Source organism: Echiichthys vipera (genome assembly GCF_963691815.1).
Source record: "Echiichthys vipera genome assembly, chromosome: 8".
NCBI classification, from domain to species: domain Eukaryota; kingdom Metazoa; phylum Chordata; class Actinopteri; order Perciformes; family Trachinidae; genus Echiichthys; species Echiichthys vipera.
In genome coordinates this window covers 27,271,050-27,285,610 of record NC_139833.1, presented here as the reverse complement: position 1 = coordinate 27,285,610, position 14,561 = coordinate 27,271,050, and the positions used below count along the sequence as shown (strand labels likewise).

At 41.6% G+C, this 14,561-nt stretch overlaps 1 protein-coding gene across 1 annotated transcript in view; it reads right to left on the bottom strand.

Moving 5' to 3' along the window:
• LOC310951012 (nuclear factor of activated T-cells, cytoplasmic 1-like) overlaps window positions 1-14,561 on the bottom strand; it is a 63,731-nt gene that overhangs the window by 33,404 nt on the left and 15,766 nt on the right. Inside the window, exons 4-6 of the mRNA XM_083919072.1 lie at window positions 14,075-14,277; window positions 10,348-10,520; window positions 9,163-9,303 (exon numbers count right to left, since the gene is read on the bottom strand). Of these exons, the coding sequence (XP_083775198.1) occupies window positions 9,163-9,303; window positions 10,348-10,520; window positions 14,075-14,277 (517 nt within the window). The remainder of the gene's footprint in view (window positions 1-9,162; window positions 9,304-10,347; window positions 10,521-14,074; window positions 14,278-14,561) is intronic.

Sequence of the window (14,561 nt, the reverse complement as noted above, 5' to 3'; positions counted from 1 at the left end):
TTCCCCCCGTTTTTTTCAGAACGGATGACTCATTAGGGCTGTCAGAAAAAGAAGTGACACAGAACAGTCTTTGTGTCACACCATGTGAGGCAATAGCATGGGCACTGTGGTACTGATACTGCGAGTTAGCTTGGGTCAGCAGCAGCTGTGTCTTTATGCTGCTGAAATGCTGCACTTTGCTTTTGGGACAGGAAGCCATCAGATAAGTGAATCAGAGTCAGTTTCCAAATAACTGATAGTAAGAGTCCAGCAGCTCTGGAAGATGTAAAACCCTTTTTTTCAAAACATTATGTTTTTCACATCATGCAGCAAGTGAAAGAATAAAAGATCCCAGTCGCAGTTGGCCTATTATTGGTGAGCTGCGGTAGTGGGGGCGGGTGGTCAGCTCAGAGAGCGAACATCAGTAGATATCTCTTTCCAAAATGCCATATTAAAACTCAGGAAAAGAGAAAAACAGAAGGTGAACAGATCAGATAAGGGTTTTCTATTTAAACTGGGGGAAATAAGAGTTGCATATGGAGAAATGTGCATGTGTAATAGGGACGATGTGGTTGATGGGGGGAATAGAAGCAGGGGATTGTCCTGTGGGATTGTCATGGGGCACAGCAATGATACAATGCATGTGGCAGGTGATTCAGATGCTCCAAAGAATGAGCCACATGTAATGCTGTGAAGTGGCCCAGAGTATGGAAGGGCAATTAGAGTGAGCACAGACAGGGAGAAGGTCAGAGACAAACAGAGATGAGCGTGCCTCATGTTACGTCTAGGGGAACCATGAGGGAATCTCACTCGCCTCCGCTCTGGGAGACACTCCAAGAGGGAAACCTTAGACTACTACGTCAACCCCAACCTCCACCAGTAAACATGTTTTTCAGACTTTTCTTCTCTTCTCTCTCACCTTTCCAATGATCTCTCCATCAGACTAAGCAAACCTGAAACTGAATTGGGATGGAGCCACATGTGGCATACCTTTGCGAGTCAGAGAGTGCTGTATGACTGATAACTGCAAAACTTTCCATTGAGTTCTTCTTCCCTGCAACATCTGCAAAATGCTTCTGTTCCCGGTAACACCTCCTCCTTCACGCAGCCTCCACCCACGCGTAATGCACGCGCACAGATGCAAGCTCGAGCACATGGGAAGCCTGCACTTTTGTTCAGGCCATTGACTTGAATGAGGGGGAAGCAGAGAAGAAAAGGGGGTATAGGAGCTGTGTCAGGGGACGTATTGCTATAATCCATTCACATTTAAAGAGAGAAATGAATTGAAGAACACTGAAAAAGAGAAATACTTATTCTTGGGATTTGTGCTCAAAGGTAAATCAATCATCTGCCTATTATATTATGACTCATTTCTACGAATTATATCCACAGAGTAACACCAACACAGACAATCAGGACAGCACACTCATTCATCAGGAACTTAGTCCACATGTAGGGTGAGGCTCCTTGGAGTCTTCTTTAATTTTTGACAACTCATTATGTTGTCTTAATGGTAATACAAAAGCAACAGTGTTGCTGTCATAGAAAATCTCACACAAGCTCTCATTTGTCATATTTTCATGGACTGGAGTTTGGCTAACTATATAAATGCAGAGACATCGTGTCCTCCATCTGGTGTCATTAAAAGGCGACCAACCATTGCAGGCCTCCAATATAGTTTTAAGAAAATAATATTTTTGGGGTTTTACAAAGCTACAGATAGCTGAAGAATGGCACCTCTGTCCTCATAATGACCTTGCAGGATTTGGCTTTCCACAGGTATTTTTCTCCTCCTAAAAGTGTTGTGTAGTGCACAACAAGTTCTACTGACCAAAGAGAATATTTTTGAGAATGGAAAATATGATTCACATGCTCAATTGCGGAGGTTGTCTTGTGAAACAACCCAGACATATTTTGCTGCTATGTCTGTTTTCCATAGATGATTTTCAGGAGTGCTTTTTCTCTCTTTCCTGTTTACATACGTAGGGGTTATTTTCCGTTTTAGTATCATTCTGCCCCTGCTGCTACCGGTACTGAAAACGCTTCACTAATTCTACACATATTTTCACAGCAATTACTTTTTTGTCCAATGAGGAGCCAAGCCAAAAGGCTAAAGGGGTTCCCCCATGACTGATTCAAGAGATCCAAGAGGTACAGCTGCTCTCCCCTCTGAAGCACCTGACCTCTGCCAATCTGAGGAGTGGTGAAACTGGAGAAATGTGCGTCTGCTTCAGATTGCGAGGTTTCTGTATAAATTATGACCCGACAGTTGATTTTTGATGGGTTTATAGTCAGGAAGTGAGTTATTATTGGTGTAAAACAGGAAAAGCGTGAGCTGACTTGACCTTTGGAGGCAGGCTGAGGAGGATGGCAGCCAGTAGAGACGGAGTCTATCCTTTTATCAAGACTCCAGCTGTGTGACATTGAGTCTGAATATGATCTAAAGACTCAGAACGGGTGGCTGGAAGATCATCCAGGCTTTTACATTTGTACAATACCTGTGTTCACATGGAAGACATCAAGGCTGATTGCTCTCCATGATGTTTTGCACAGTATATCAGAGCCTAGGGAAGGTCATTGGGTCACCTTTATGCCAAAAGTCATCACATTTTTCTGTGGATGAGAGACATGCTCATGTGTTGCAAGCAGGAAGAAATTATTTTTAGAGATAGTCAAAGTGTCACAGGAGTCACAGGGCGCTGTTACTGATTGGCTGTGGATACTATACTACTGTCCTTTGCTGCTAAATGTTAAACCATCCCCCACTTCTAGTTTAGCCGCACTTCGCTGCAGAGCTGAGCTCAGAGCGGACGCCATAGATTTTCAAAGACATCTCATAGCAGCTCGCCACTGGCTTAAATTTGCAACAGTGCTTTCAGTGATACTCACAAATTTTACACAGACTAAACGGTGAAGAGGACTGTGGCTAGAGGCTGTTTTAGTATTTGTGCATGGTCTCTGAACTGGTTGCAGACAAATGGGACCCACAGTCTCAAGCATTGATATTCAATGAAAAGGGCATTTCTTGAGATCTTCCCCAGGAAGGGAAACAACTGTCTGTGATTTGAAGCACCTATCTAGCTTGTTCAGACAAGCCTGAAGAAAGGGTGGAGGCCACAGGACAATCTAGACATCTGTCTGTTATGATATCGGTGTGATCCAACTGATCCCATTAATATGTATATATATAGACTTGCCCAAAGCAGAGGAATTCAAACCTTGCCAGAAACTAAACTTTTCATTCATGCTTTCTTTGCTTTCTCACACTGACAATTTCTATAATACAGGCTCAGCTAGCCAAACAAATCTCAATAAAGGAGGCAGTGATGCCCCCCCCCCATACTGCATGTATTGGGGTATTGACCCATCCATTTCCCTTAGGTACAACTTTGGAGCTGCAGTTGTTAATGTACATATGCTTTATGGGGGCATGAGAAGATAAGCCCTTATAGCTCTGTTAGAGGGCTCCTAGAACTAAAATTATTATACATAATTATTGATTTTGGTGAAATATACCACTCTAATTAGACAGGATACTGTAACTCACATCTCTCTAATCTGTAGCCTGAAGCAGGGCTGGAGGCTGACCATACAATGTTATAGTGGCAAAATATGAGCCAATATTATGCAGGTTATCCTAGCCTGAAGCCAGAGGAAAGTCTAGACAGAAGTACAATACATCGGCCGCTTTGTCTGATGTTTAGACTTGCCCAAGGTAGAAGGGTTCAACGAAGTATAAACAGTCTATGAATGAAGTCAGTACAGATCAGTCAGTAATGCCTGGGTTCCTCAAATTATGAAGGTATGAGAATTCAAACATTTCAGCCTGTTGCTGAGGAGATTTCACATGACAAGAGAAATAGCCTAGGGGTACAGTATCACTGCAGACTCTGCTCTCCTAATGTTACAGACTACAGTGAAGCTGAGGATTCTTAGTCTTGGCTGTGAGCTTGATCAGCCTGAAGCAGACGGGGAGAAGACCAGATTTTCTCCCTGCTGCAGCCCAGGCGTGTGTGGTGCTGCCGAGCTCCAGGCAACGCTCCAATCCGACCAGATGTAAAAACTATCCAGCTCACCAGGGAATTCCCTCACCTCCCCTCTGAGTCAGTGTAGGCTTTCCCTGCTCTCTCTCCCTCTCTCTCTCTCTCTCTCTCCCTCTCTCTCCCTCTCTCTCTCTCTCTCTCTCTCTCTCTCTCTCTCTGTTTCTCTCTATTTCCCCTGCCTCTAGCACTCATTCCATCCATGGAAAGCAGGCAAGCCAGAACGCACACTGTAATAGGTGCGCCAGGTATGTCCTCCTAATCCAGCGCCAGAAAAGAGCGGTTTGGGCGAACTGAAACTCTAACACGACCTCAACACAAAAATATAATGAAACCAAGCACAGCTATGCAAAAGAAGATGGAAAGTTTCATAAATGGCCACATTGCGGCTATGTGAAGGTCACGACTCAAATGCAGAGAAAAGATGATAAGGCCTATCAAAAATACATGTCAACAATAATTATCATTGGAAAGAATGTTTACATAACACCAGGGGACACAATATGGATGTAATGTTCATGAGTCTATCATGATCTAGCTACAATCTGCGCTCCCTGATATGTGTGGTCTGTGATAAGCTAAAAAAACTATTCAGCTTCATAAAGCACAAAACAGTTATATCAATGAATTAAGCAAAAGAATGAATAAATAAAGTGTATTCATTAAAGTCACATGGATACATAAAACCTTTTATTTGGACCAGTAGAAATTGACCCTACACTTGGTATTTATTCACTAAACAAAGGAAAACATAAGGGCAGGATATGATCACATCTATCCTCCGATGTGTCAGTACACAAGGTCACAGGCAGGATTTCGAAGGAAGCCCCATCTTTTTTGCCTCCCCTCTTCCTCTCCTCTTCCTCACCTCTTTCTCTTCCCTCTACCTACCCTCTGGGGGTCTTGTCTTTTCCGTTTCATCCCTCCACAGGGAATCCCTCGCGGATGACTCACTCAAAACACTTCCTACTGAACAACGCAAACAGGCCCGCGGGCTAACAACGATAGTGCACACACACATGCACAACAAACACACACATGCACATGCAGTGGATGCACAGGGTTTGCATCAGTTATCCTGTGGGTGACGAGGTGGAGCAGTGGGGATGGACGTGGCATTTGATAAGACAAAGTAATTATTTTTCAAGGCGCATTAAGGTCTCCCGTAGTGGCAACAGCTATGAGCTCTGCTCATTTCATACTGAGGACATCTCAGGGGGGCAGACAAACAATCAAAACAACATAGGGCGAAGGAGAGGAGGATTAAAGTGACAGACAAAGGGGAACTATGATTTAACCCCATATTACCAGATTTTGTATATCTGGAAGATTAAAAAATCTGATTTAACAGTGCAGCAGGTTCAAAAAATACATGCTGTACATTCAGTTCAAGATCTATGAAGTAGACCTTATTTTAAAGTCCCAGTTGGCAACATTTTATTGATCATATTCACTGAAGGCGACACTATGTTCCGATAGAACATAAATCATCTGGTCTTAGAAAAAAAAAAAAACGCACCTCTATGCGCACATAGAGCCTGTTGTTTGTGTTGCAAAAATCAACAGCGCCTGTGTCCTCCTGTCCACTCAGGGAAGGGCTGACTGTCAGGCACAGTTCGCGCACACTCCACAGATCCCCCTTCCCAGCTCACGCATGTTACAATTTCACAGGCACAACGCCTCAAGCTAGGCATACGATAAATGAAGTTAGCAGTTGCTATCTATGATTAAGTTAGCCAGCGTACCTCCATGTACCATGTACTCCATGATATTTATCGATGAAAGAAGACACGGGCACGTTCACAGGAATCTGGTGCACCCGCATTAACGAGCACTCGATTGGAGAGTGCGGAGCGGCACGGAGGAGCTTGTGGTAGTGGGGAAAGGGCGTGAGAGTTGAAAACATTTGAAATTTGACTGATTCAACTCAATCTACCAGACTTACAGACTGCAGCTTTAAACAAAAAAGTATTTTTTAAACTTTTAACTAAAAAATGTAACCCATTTTTGGATGTCAACAAATTTACTATTTGCCTTTCATTAACTTATTTCTAGCTTAAAAAATGTATCACCCTGGTAGCTTTTTCATAAATTTTATGATATTTTTTTGTACTTTTAAGATAATTCCAGTAGCCCAGTACCTAAAACAAGCAGAAACTAAAGTGGAGACATGTACCAGTGTCAATTATCTGCCAAGGGCTGTCAGATGTTTTTGGTGTTTCTGTGCTCATTGATACTTAACCAGAAACTGTTAATGGGAAAATCTCTTAAATGTTGATGTCATACATTATTTAAAAATTTCAGTAATGGATTGATATCTGCCCTTGTTGTTTTCAAAGCAGGCATCTGGGTATGTTTGTGCTAAAAGCAGCTACATCCTTGAGTGTGTGAAAGCAAAAGGAAACAGTTAAAGAAATACATGTATTTATGATTTATAGCTGTCTCATTTGGGCTAATAGGCTTTTCGTCTGTGTGTGATCTCCCTCTGACTCAACTTGGATGATTTTAACTGTATGTAATCATTCACACAAGTTGGATTGGGACACTCAAAAAGCGTCTGTTGCTCCTTAGGATTTGTGGAATTTTCTGGAAGGTGTTTATTGGAGTCAATTTTGGAAAATGAGCAGCCGTCCTGACCTTTGATGGCAGTAACAGTAATGGCTGTCACCACTGTGGCAAAAGCAGTGATTGGTGTTGTGCTGGATAAAGAGCTCAGCTGTGCATGTGCATGTCCCCCTCTGTGTATAAGCACACGTCTGTGAGTAGTAATTATTGTGGTCCAATGCTCTGTATTTCATGGGTGCATTTAGTCATGAACTTTTCCAGAGGAACGTAAAACCAAAGTTAGAGAATAAATCTGTAATATAATTATAATTTTTTTTGGTTTCTTTTTTTTTTCCTTATTCAAGTTTGGCCGTTCTAAATCAACAATCACAGAAATTTTAAGGCGGAGAACCTTCATGAAACAGCAGGATTTTGTAATTAAAATGCCAAAAGACAATATTTGCAGTATATTTTGGAAGTAAGTACTTTTCCACACTCATACTTCCCTATAGATAGTTGCCATTAGTGAATAATGTGTGTGTTCCTGTGTGTGCATGTGTGTAGGGTGTGTTGGTCTGTCTGTAATGGGCTTTTTGACTTAGGAGACCCTGGAAGTGGTGGGTCATTAAAGTTTACATGAAAGCAGACTAAGTAGCAGACAGACAGCCTCTCTTTCGATCCCTCTCACTCCTTCTCGACACCACAGAGATGGAAAACAAACCAGTGAAATGTTGATGGCAGGCACGAGTGTGGGGATCCCGCTAGCTCAGAGCTCCACACCAGCTAATGTCTTTACCGGGTATTGAGGATAGAGGTAAGAAGAATTAGGGATGAGGGAGTAAAAGGAGAGAATAAAAGGAAACAGACAACCAGAGAGGAAGAGAGAGAGAGGGGGTGAAAAAAGGGTAACAGAGCCTAGAAAGGGTCATGAGTATCAAATAACAGGGAGTGGAGAGGCGAAGGTGTTGTGTATGTATGGGCTTTCCGCTCCAGGGGATCCCCTTCCATGACTAAGTAAAGCCAGGAGGAAGAAGAACCCACATTATCAAGTTCATCCACTTCTCCTCACTCCATTTATATCTATCCATTAACCCCTTAGGTGCTTAAAGTTGTAATCCATAAGAATTAAGATATGTTGTTTTTAGTGGCCTCTTTGGCAGTAAGATGTAATTACTGGAATAATCAGCAAAAAGCCAAGTAGAAGTGCTTTCATTGGTGAGTCATATGATCAATCACCATTGTTTAGATAGTAACTTAAAATACAGTTAAATAGATGAAAATCTTACGGAGTACAACTTTAAAGAGATATATTTCTTATTTAAACCCAGCTCTGTCACTGCAATATGGACAGTGTGTGCTCATGAACAATGTGGCTCCTCTCAATGTCTGCAGCTCACCGAGCATCAGAGCATCAGAGCATCAGAGCATCAGAGCATCAGAACATCAGAACATCAGAATATCGGAACATCTGAGGGCACACTGGCCCCATTGCCATGATACAGAGCTGGTTTCAAATCTGGGAAAGTATCCCTTTAAGATTACTCTCAAGGTGAGGTGAGTATTTAAGTTTTTCTTCTTTTTTGAAGGTACTGAAGAACATTTGTATATGTCTGAGGGAAATTAAGTAATGATTGAAGCCTGCCCCCCGCTTGTTGAGATTCAATTTTGCATGAGCTTTGTTGAAGCAAGGATGATGAGTTCAATTATAAAAATCAGTTGTTGCCTTCTCACCTAAAGAGACCTGATCTGGTTTCTTTTTCTTAAGTACTGTACATACTAGGGAGATTTAAAAATGTCAGTTTTCCTTGAAAGGATTTAATAACACACTGAAATATGTGTGTGAAGTATTCACTCTGATTTATTCGACTTTATTTTTGAATGAATTGGATTTTAGGTGAATTTGATTTGTGTCTTGTAAGCCCATGTGAGCTGGACATAGTTAGAATTAAATACTTCACATAACACTTTCTGTGCAGAACCAAATATATAGTGCATTATGGGGGCATTCTTGGTTCTATACTATGAGATATGCCTTCCCCATCCTTCCTGACTTGTTGGTCATCATCATCATTAGCAGCATCATTGTGTTTCAACAGACTTAAGAGTTATCACTGTTTGAAATTTTCTTTATTTAGTGGGTGGTTGCAATCATGGAAATGACCATTCACTTGCAAACTTGATCAGTAGTGTGTTACCATTGGTCCCATGCATGGCCAAATCATATGGACAAAAAAAAGAAATAGCCTCTTAACTGTGACTCAGCAACATGCATCTGGCGGTAGTATCCAGTAGAGTGGAAGACAGAGCTACAGTAGTGAAAGTGAGGGAGAGACAGCAAGGAAGAGAGGGAAAGTGAGAGAAAGAGACATTGCACATGTCCTGGTTGTGATTTATTCCTTAACTTGTGGCGAGCACCAGTGAACAGGCAATGGAAACTTCAGCAAATGTAAATATGCTTTGGTTAAAAATATAGTGGCTTAATGCACTCCACATGTGGCTCTCTGGCAGGGCCTGCTCTATTTTGACAGGAGGAGAGACTGAGGAAACGCGACAGAGGTAGAGAGACATTTGCAAGAGATTTGAAGAGAGAGCAACTTACCCTGGGCCTTCTCCACGAACACCACCTTGGAGTCAGGGAGGAAGTTGAGGCCACTCAGGAGCATCATTTTGCCTCCGGTGGCAGGGTAACTGTCCACACTCTGCTTTTCTACCAAGGGAAGCTCCTGAGCTGAGCGCTGGGCTGTTTGAGGGGAAACACACACACACACACACACACACACACACACACACCCACACACACACACACACACACACACACACACACACACACACACACACACACACACACCCACACACACACACACACACACACACACACACACACACTTAAATACAATGTGATGTGTGAGGCCGCATAAACTCACATTTTGATCTCCATCCACTCCAAGAAGCCAGGCACAAAGCCAGCAAAACAGCAGATCTTGGTTAGGGAAACAGGCTTATCAACTTTATTATGATGATTTCATGACCCCTAGCTAAGAGATGTTCAGCCAACAGCTGCTTTTTAAATTACATTGAAAAAAGCGGACGACTGATCAAAACAATATTTTCATGATCTGATCCTTAGTCATTGTTTTCCATCAAGAAGTCGCCCGCCAACCACCTGTCTCTGCTTTCTATAATCATGGCCAGCTAGTCACCTATATCCTTTGGGATTTGGTGAGCAAATTCACAGTCACATAGTTATGTATAAGTCTTTATTATCACATAACTGTGCAATTAAAGAAATATTAAATTCACTTAATAAACCTCCTCTGTAATGATGAACCAATTCAGATTAACACTTTAGATGATAAACTATAATTGGCTTCCTTGGGTGCAAATAACATCGCACCTATATACATAAATGAATGACAAAGAAAGGATTCTTTCGATGCAGTTATTACACCCTGCCAAAATTGTGGCTTGCAAATGACCTTTGTGGAACCTGCTAATGGAACCTGCCGTCTTACCACAATAACTTGTGCATTCAGTCATAAAATGTGAATTGAGATAGACAGCATGTGTGTCTGGCATCACATACAATGCATCTGTTGCCTTGGCAAATTGCTTTGATCATATAAAGCATATTGGCTGCAGAGGCACTGAATGTGCTCCAGAAGGTAGTAAAATAGTAGTTCACTTTATTGGGTTACAACAATAGATGCCACCTTTTGCTTAAGTGGAAAACCAAGAGAAAAGGAATGCAAGTTTATTTCTGTGTGTCGCTGTGTGTGTGACTTACAGCATTCAATGGGGTTGGAAGAAGCCTGTAGGGACAATGTCCTGCCATTGGGCTGGTTGATGTGCACTCGAAACACCAATCTCACGCGTGTGTTTTTACGCCCGATGTCTGTTTCTCCCTTGCGAAGCTCGATGTCTGAATTACGCAGCTTCAGGATACCCGCACAATCAATTCTGGGACAGAGGGCAAAATTTAAGAACATATTTCAAAGATATAGGTATATATCCAAGAATGGAGAAGTTTTTTTAGTTTCAAGGCAGACCTGTATACTATTACAAAGCAACTGCCTAAGGAAAGCATCAATCGCAGCTTTTTCTGCTACTACATACAAGTATAGACAGAGGCTGAAATGGGAGCCGATTTGATTCATTGGCTCTGACTGTTTAAGCTGAGACACGGAGCAGAGTAGCTGCACATTAAGACCAGCAGTGAAGTCCCCGCTGGTGTTACAGATCATGCACTGGAAGTCCACCGGAGCGTGAGCGTGTCATTATTAATCCAGCATGTCATCAAAGACAGAGTTGGACATTAATGACTTCACATCACGGTTTAAAATGGTCAGGGTGGTCCAAGAATTAGCAGGTCTCTGGAGGAATTCTCTGGACAGAGCACACCATGATTTCCCACCATAAACCCATCAGCTGCAGTCAGTATACACAAGTCACTTTATTTCTAACTGAGTGCACCAAGACTCTTCAGTCCCTTCACACCATTGAAGCCTTACTCTTCATATGTTTAGGGTTAAAATCTGTTAGTCACTGCCACGTGTACCGACTCTTTACTGGGCTGTCTGTCCTTATTTAGTTTGTTAATTCGGGAGGTAAAGGGGTGAATTGTCTTTCCCTTTTCTTCATGGAAAAATGGCATTCATTTAGAGACATGGCCTTTCAAGAATTTAAATAAAACTAGTGTGGCTGGTAAAAATGTGAGGGAATAGAAGTGGGATATAGTTTGGCATTTCGATTATTTTACATGGTAGCATTTTTGGCATTAGTCCTGGAACAGGGTAAATGTCAGGTTTTATGCCAATCCATTTCTCCCCTTGACTTTGGTTTGGACATTCTGAATACATAAATAAGGAAAAAAATGTAACACTGACTACCCAGCCTTGCATGAGTGTTGTTTGATGCATATAGTTTTAAAACCAAACCAAGATGTTGGACATCTTGCATTTGTTTTGACAACCCCTTGTCAGATATCATGGGTTATAACCTGGGTTATAAAGAATCAGAATCAGAATCAGAAATACTTTAATAATCCCAGGCTGAAATTATAGATATAGAGACAGATGTGTAACAGTTAGTAAGGCCATGTTTAGACTAGTCTAAAAGATAATGTAATGTTGTAAATGTCATAAGGCATGCTCAATATGTGAGCTACAAAACCACTAGCTCACAGTAACTGTAGTTTAACAGTCAAAAACATTCTAATCATCACCTTACTGATTAGATTACAGGTCTTTATAACCACACATAATGATATTATTGTGCAGGAGGTATATATCTACATTAAGCTACCTTTTGTGTATTAGATGGATTTTAAAACAGGAAATAAAAACAGGTTTGAACTCTCTGAAAGTTTGATTGCAGTTCTACACTGTCTGCACCCCACACAGGGAGCAAATGGTTGCTGGCACGAGAGCAGAGAGATGGATGCTGCGTTATCAAGACGACTGTTAAACAGCTCAGTGGAAAGAGACAGTTAAAGGCTTTTCTTTGACCTTTCAGAGAGTCGGGGGGGGGGGGGGGGGGGGGGGACTTTCACTCCTCTTCCTTTAGCTGGCGTGTGCTGACGACAAAGGGGAACAGAAACTTCCTCTTTAATATTTTTTCAATATCGCATTCATCCTCAGGGACACATTAAGTCAAAAGCGTGAGGGGGGCCCCTAAATATGATACATATAAAGGACATTGTGGTATTGTTGGAAATTATATCGTAAAGCAGTACAAATGTTAAAATCATCCATGCTAGAAGGCCAGTGTCCAGTCAGGAAACTCTCATGTCCTTTGAATATCTTCATAAATTCCTGCATTTAAACATACATGAAAATACAATAGAAATGCATTTAATCATTAGGCTAACTGATGATTAAAAAAAAAAAGGAATGCAAGTAGCCTATTCAAACAAAACATTTCAAATGGAGAAAGATATACTTGAGGTTCAGCAAGAGCTAACAGTCTTATGTAATTTATGTTCAGATAGAGCTGTTGTATCCATAACCCAGAGTTCTGGGCCTCAGTCCAAAAACATTCACTGCAGCCTAGTCTGAATAGAGCCCCAGGACAGGAGCTACTGCCTGGACTCACTGCAGAGCACAGTCCCCTTGGACTACTGCAAGTCCGGAGTAAGGATGAGAGAGGCCAAGGCTGATTTACCTCAGCCGAGCAAACTGATGCTTATAATATTAAAGGTAAGCTAAGATTTTGTTTAGAAGAGTAGCTTCTCCATGTGATTCTAATAACACATTCACAAAGTAAAATATGTCTTTCCATGTCTGATTGAGCTCATATAGCCGCTGAACTCGAAAAGAGCAGTCAACCACTCTAACTGAACTTAGCTTGTTAGCTATATCATCCTGAAGTGAACACTAACATTAGCTTACAGTCATAGTAGCAAATTTGAGCAGGTAATGGCAGAAAGTGTGTTAGCTCATCCTTTAAGTTCTTCAGAGTTGGCTAACAATGATGCTGTTTGTCAGCTGAAATGGATGTGAATTAAACACGAGAGCTAATTCTGTAGAACAGTTTACAATGCGCTAACTTCACAAGTTTTCAAACTTTTGAAACTTACATTCACATTCACTCTTTTCCTACACGTCTCTTGTTGATCATGGTGGTAGAGACTGTCACTGAAGACATTCTAACATGTCACAGTGGGAGAAACACAATGATACAACATCATAACAGTAATTATGGCTGGTTTTCATTTAGCCGCTTCGGTTTCAGGATCAGAGTATTGTGTATGCTGGCTCCCTGTCACACTGTGGGACAACTGAATTGAACTGCGCCACTGTTGCTGTTATTAGAAACACCTGTATTTTCCCTACTATGACAAGTCAAAATGGCTGGTCTGAAAAAATGCCGTTTATTACAGTTATTTGTCCATTTGTATCCCTCTCAACAGTCCTACTTGTGTTTGCAATTGCTAAATGGTTACCACAATTGCTAGCTCTGTTCTTTAGTTTTCTCATTGCACAGTTAAGACTACAGTGGGTGATTGTCAGCACTCCAAAATCGGGATCATAATTTTGTGGTGCAATGTTCCTTACAACATACCGTGGTTTACTAAAACAAACAACTTGCTGGCAAATGTTGGCCAAGCCTAGCGTAATGGTACATGATACTGGATGATTATTGGACTCTCAGCAATTCATTTCTTTATTTTTATTTTACTTTGGATTCCCTGCATACATTTGTCAGATATAAATCAACCTTCAACTCAGTAGACCTACTTATTGCACTTCCTTAAAAATAATGCCTCTCCGGGGGTGAAAGCCTCAATTGTTTTGAAGGCCTATTCAGAAGTGTGTGCTGTAAAGTACCTATCATCATGCATTCTGTTTGTAGAGCTAAAGAAAAGAGGAAGGTGCTGAGAGAAAGAGAAAGAGAGAGAGAGAGAGAGAGACAGAGAGTTTTTCTGGGTGTACTTTAAAGTAGGCGTTAGCAGTGAAAAATGAAAAAAAGGGGAAAGATCGATAGGCAACTTTGGAGGGTCTAAGAGCACTCACATGGCTCTCATGTTGTTTTCAGGCAGCAGAGGGATCTCCAGAACTTTAGTGTTGGATTGCAGGACTTCATGGCTGGCGGTGGAGACAGTTTTGCCAGTGATGCGGTGAACCTGGTAGAAGGCATGTGGTCGCAGGAGGCGGTCGTCTGCGGTCCCTATGAACAGCTGTAGGGTGAGTGGCTCACTTTCCATGTAGCCATAAAGCTGGCGGGAGAACAAAGGGACCCAGGTGAGAAGCAGCATAAGGTTTTAAGACCCCCATTTCAGACAACCCCTCATTTAGGAAATATAGACTGAATGCACATCAGCTACTGAGTGTTATAGGGGCCTTTAATGATAGCTCTGACATGGTAGAGGGTTTTTATTTGGTTGGGTTGGAGACTTTTGGTTGGAGATTTTATTTTGAGTTATCAAATATAGAAAAGAAGAGTACAACATATTCCCATAAAAAATGCAGTACAAAACATATTTTATTAAATGAATAAAAA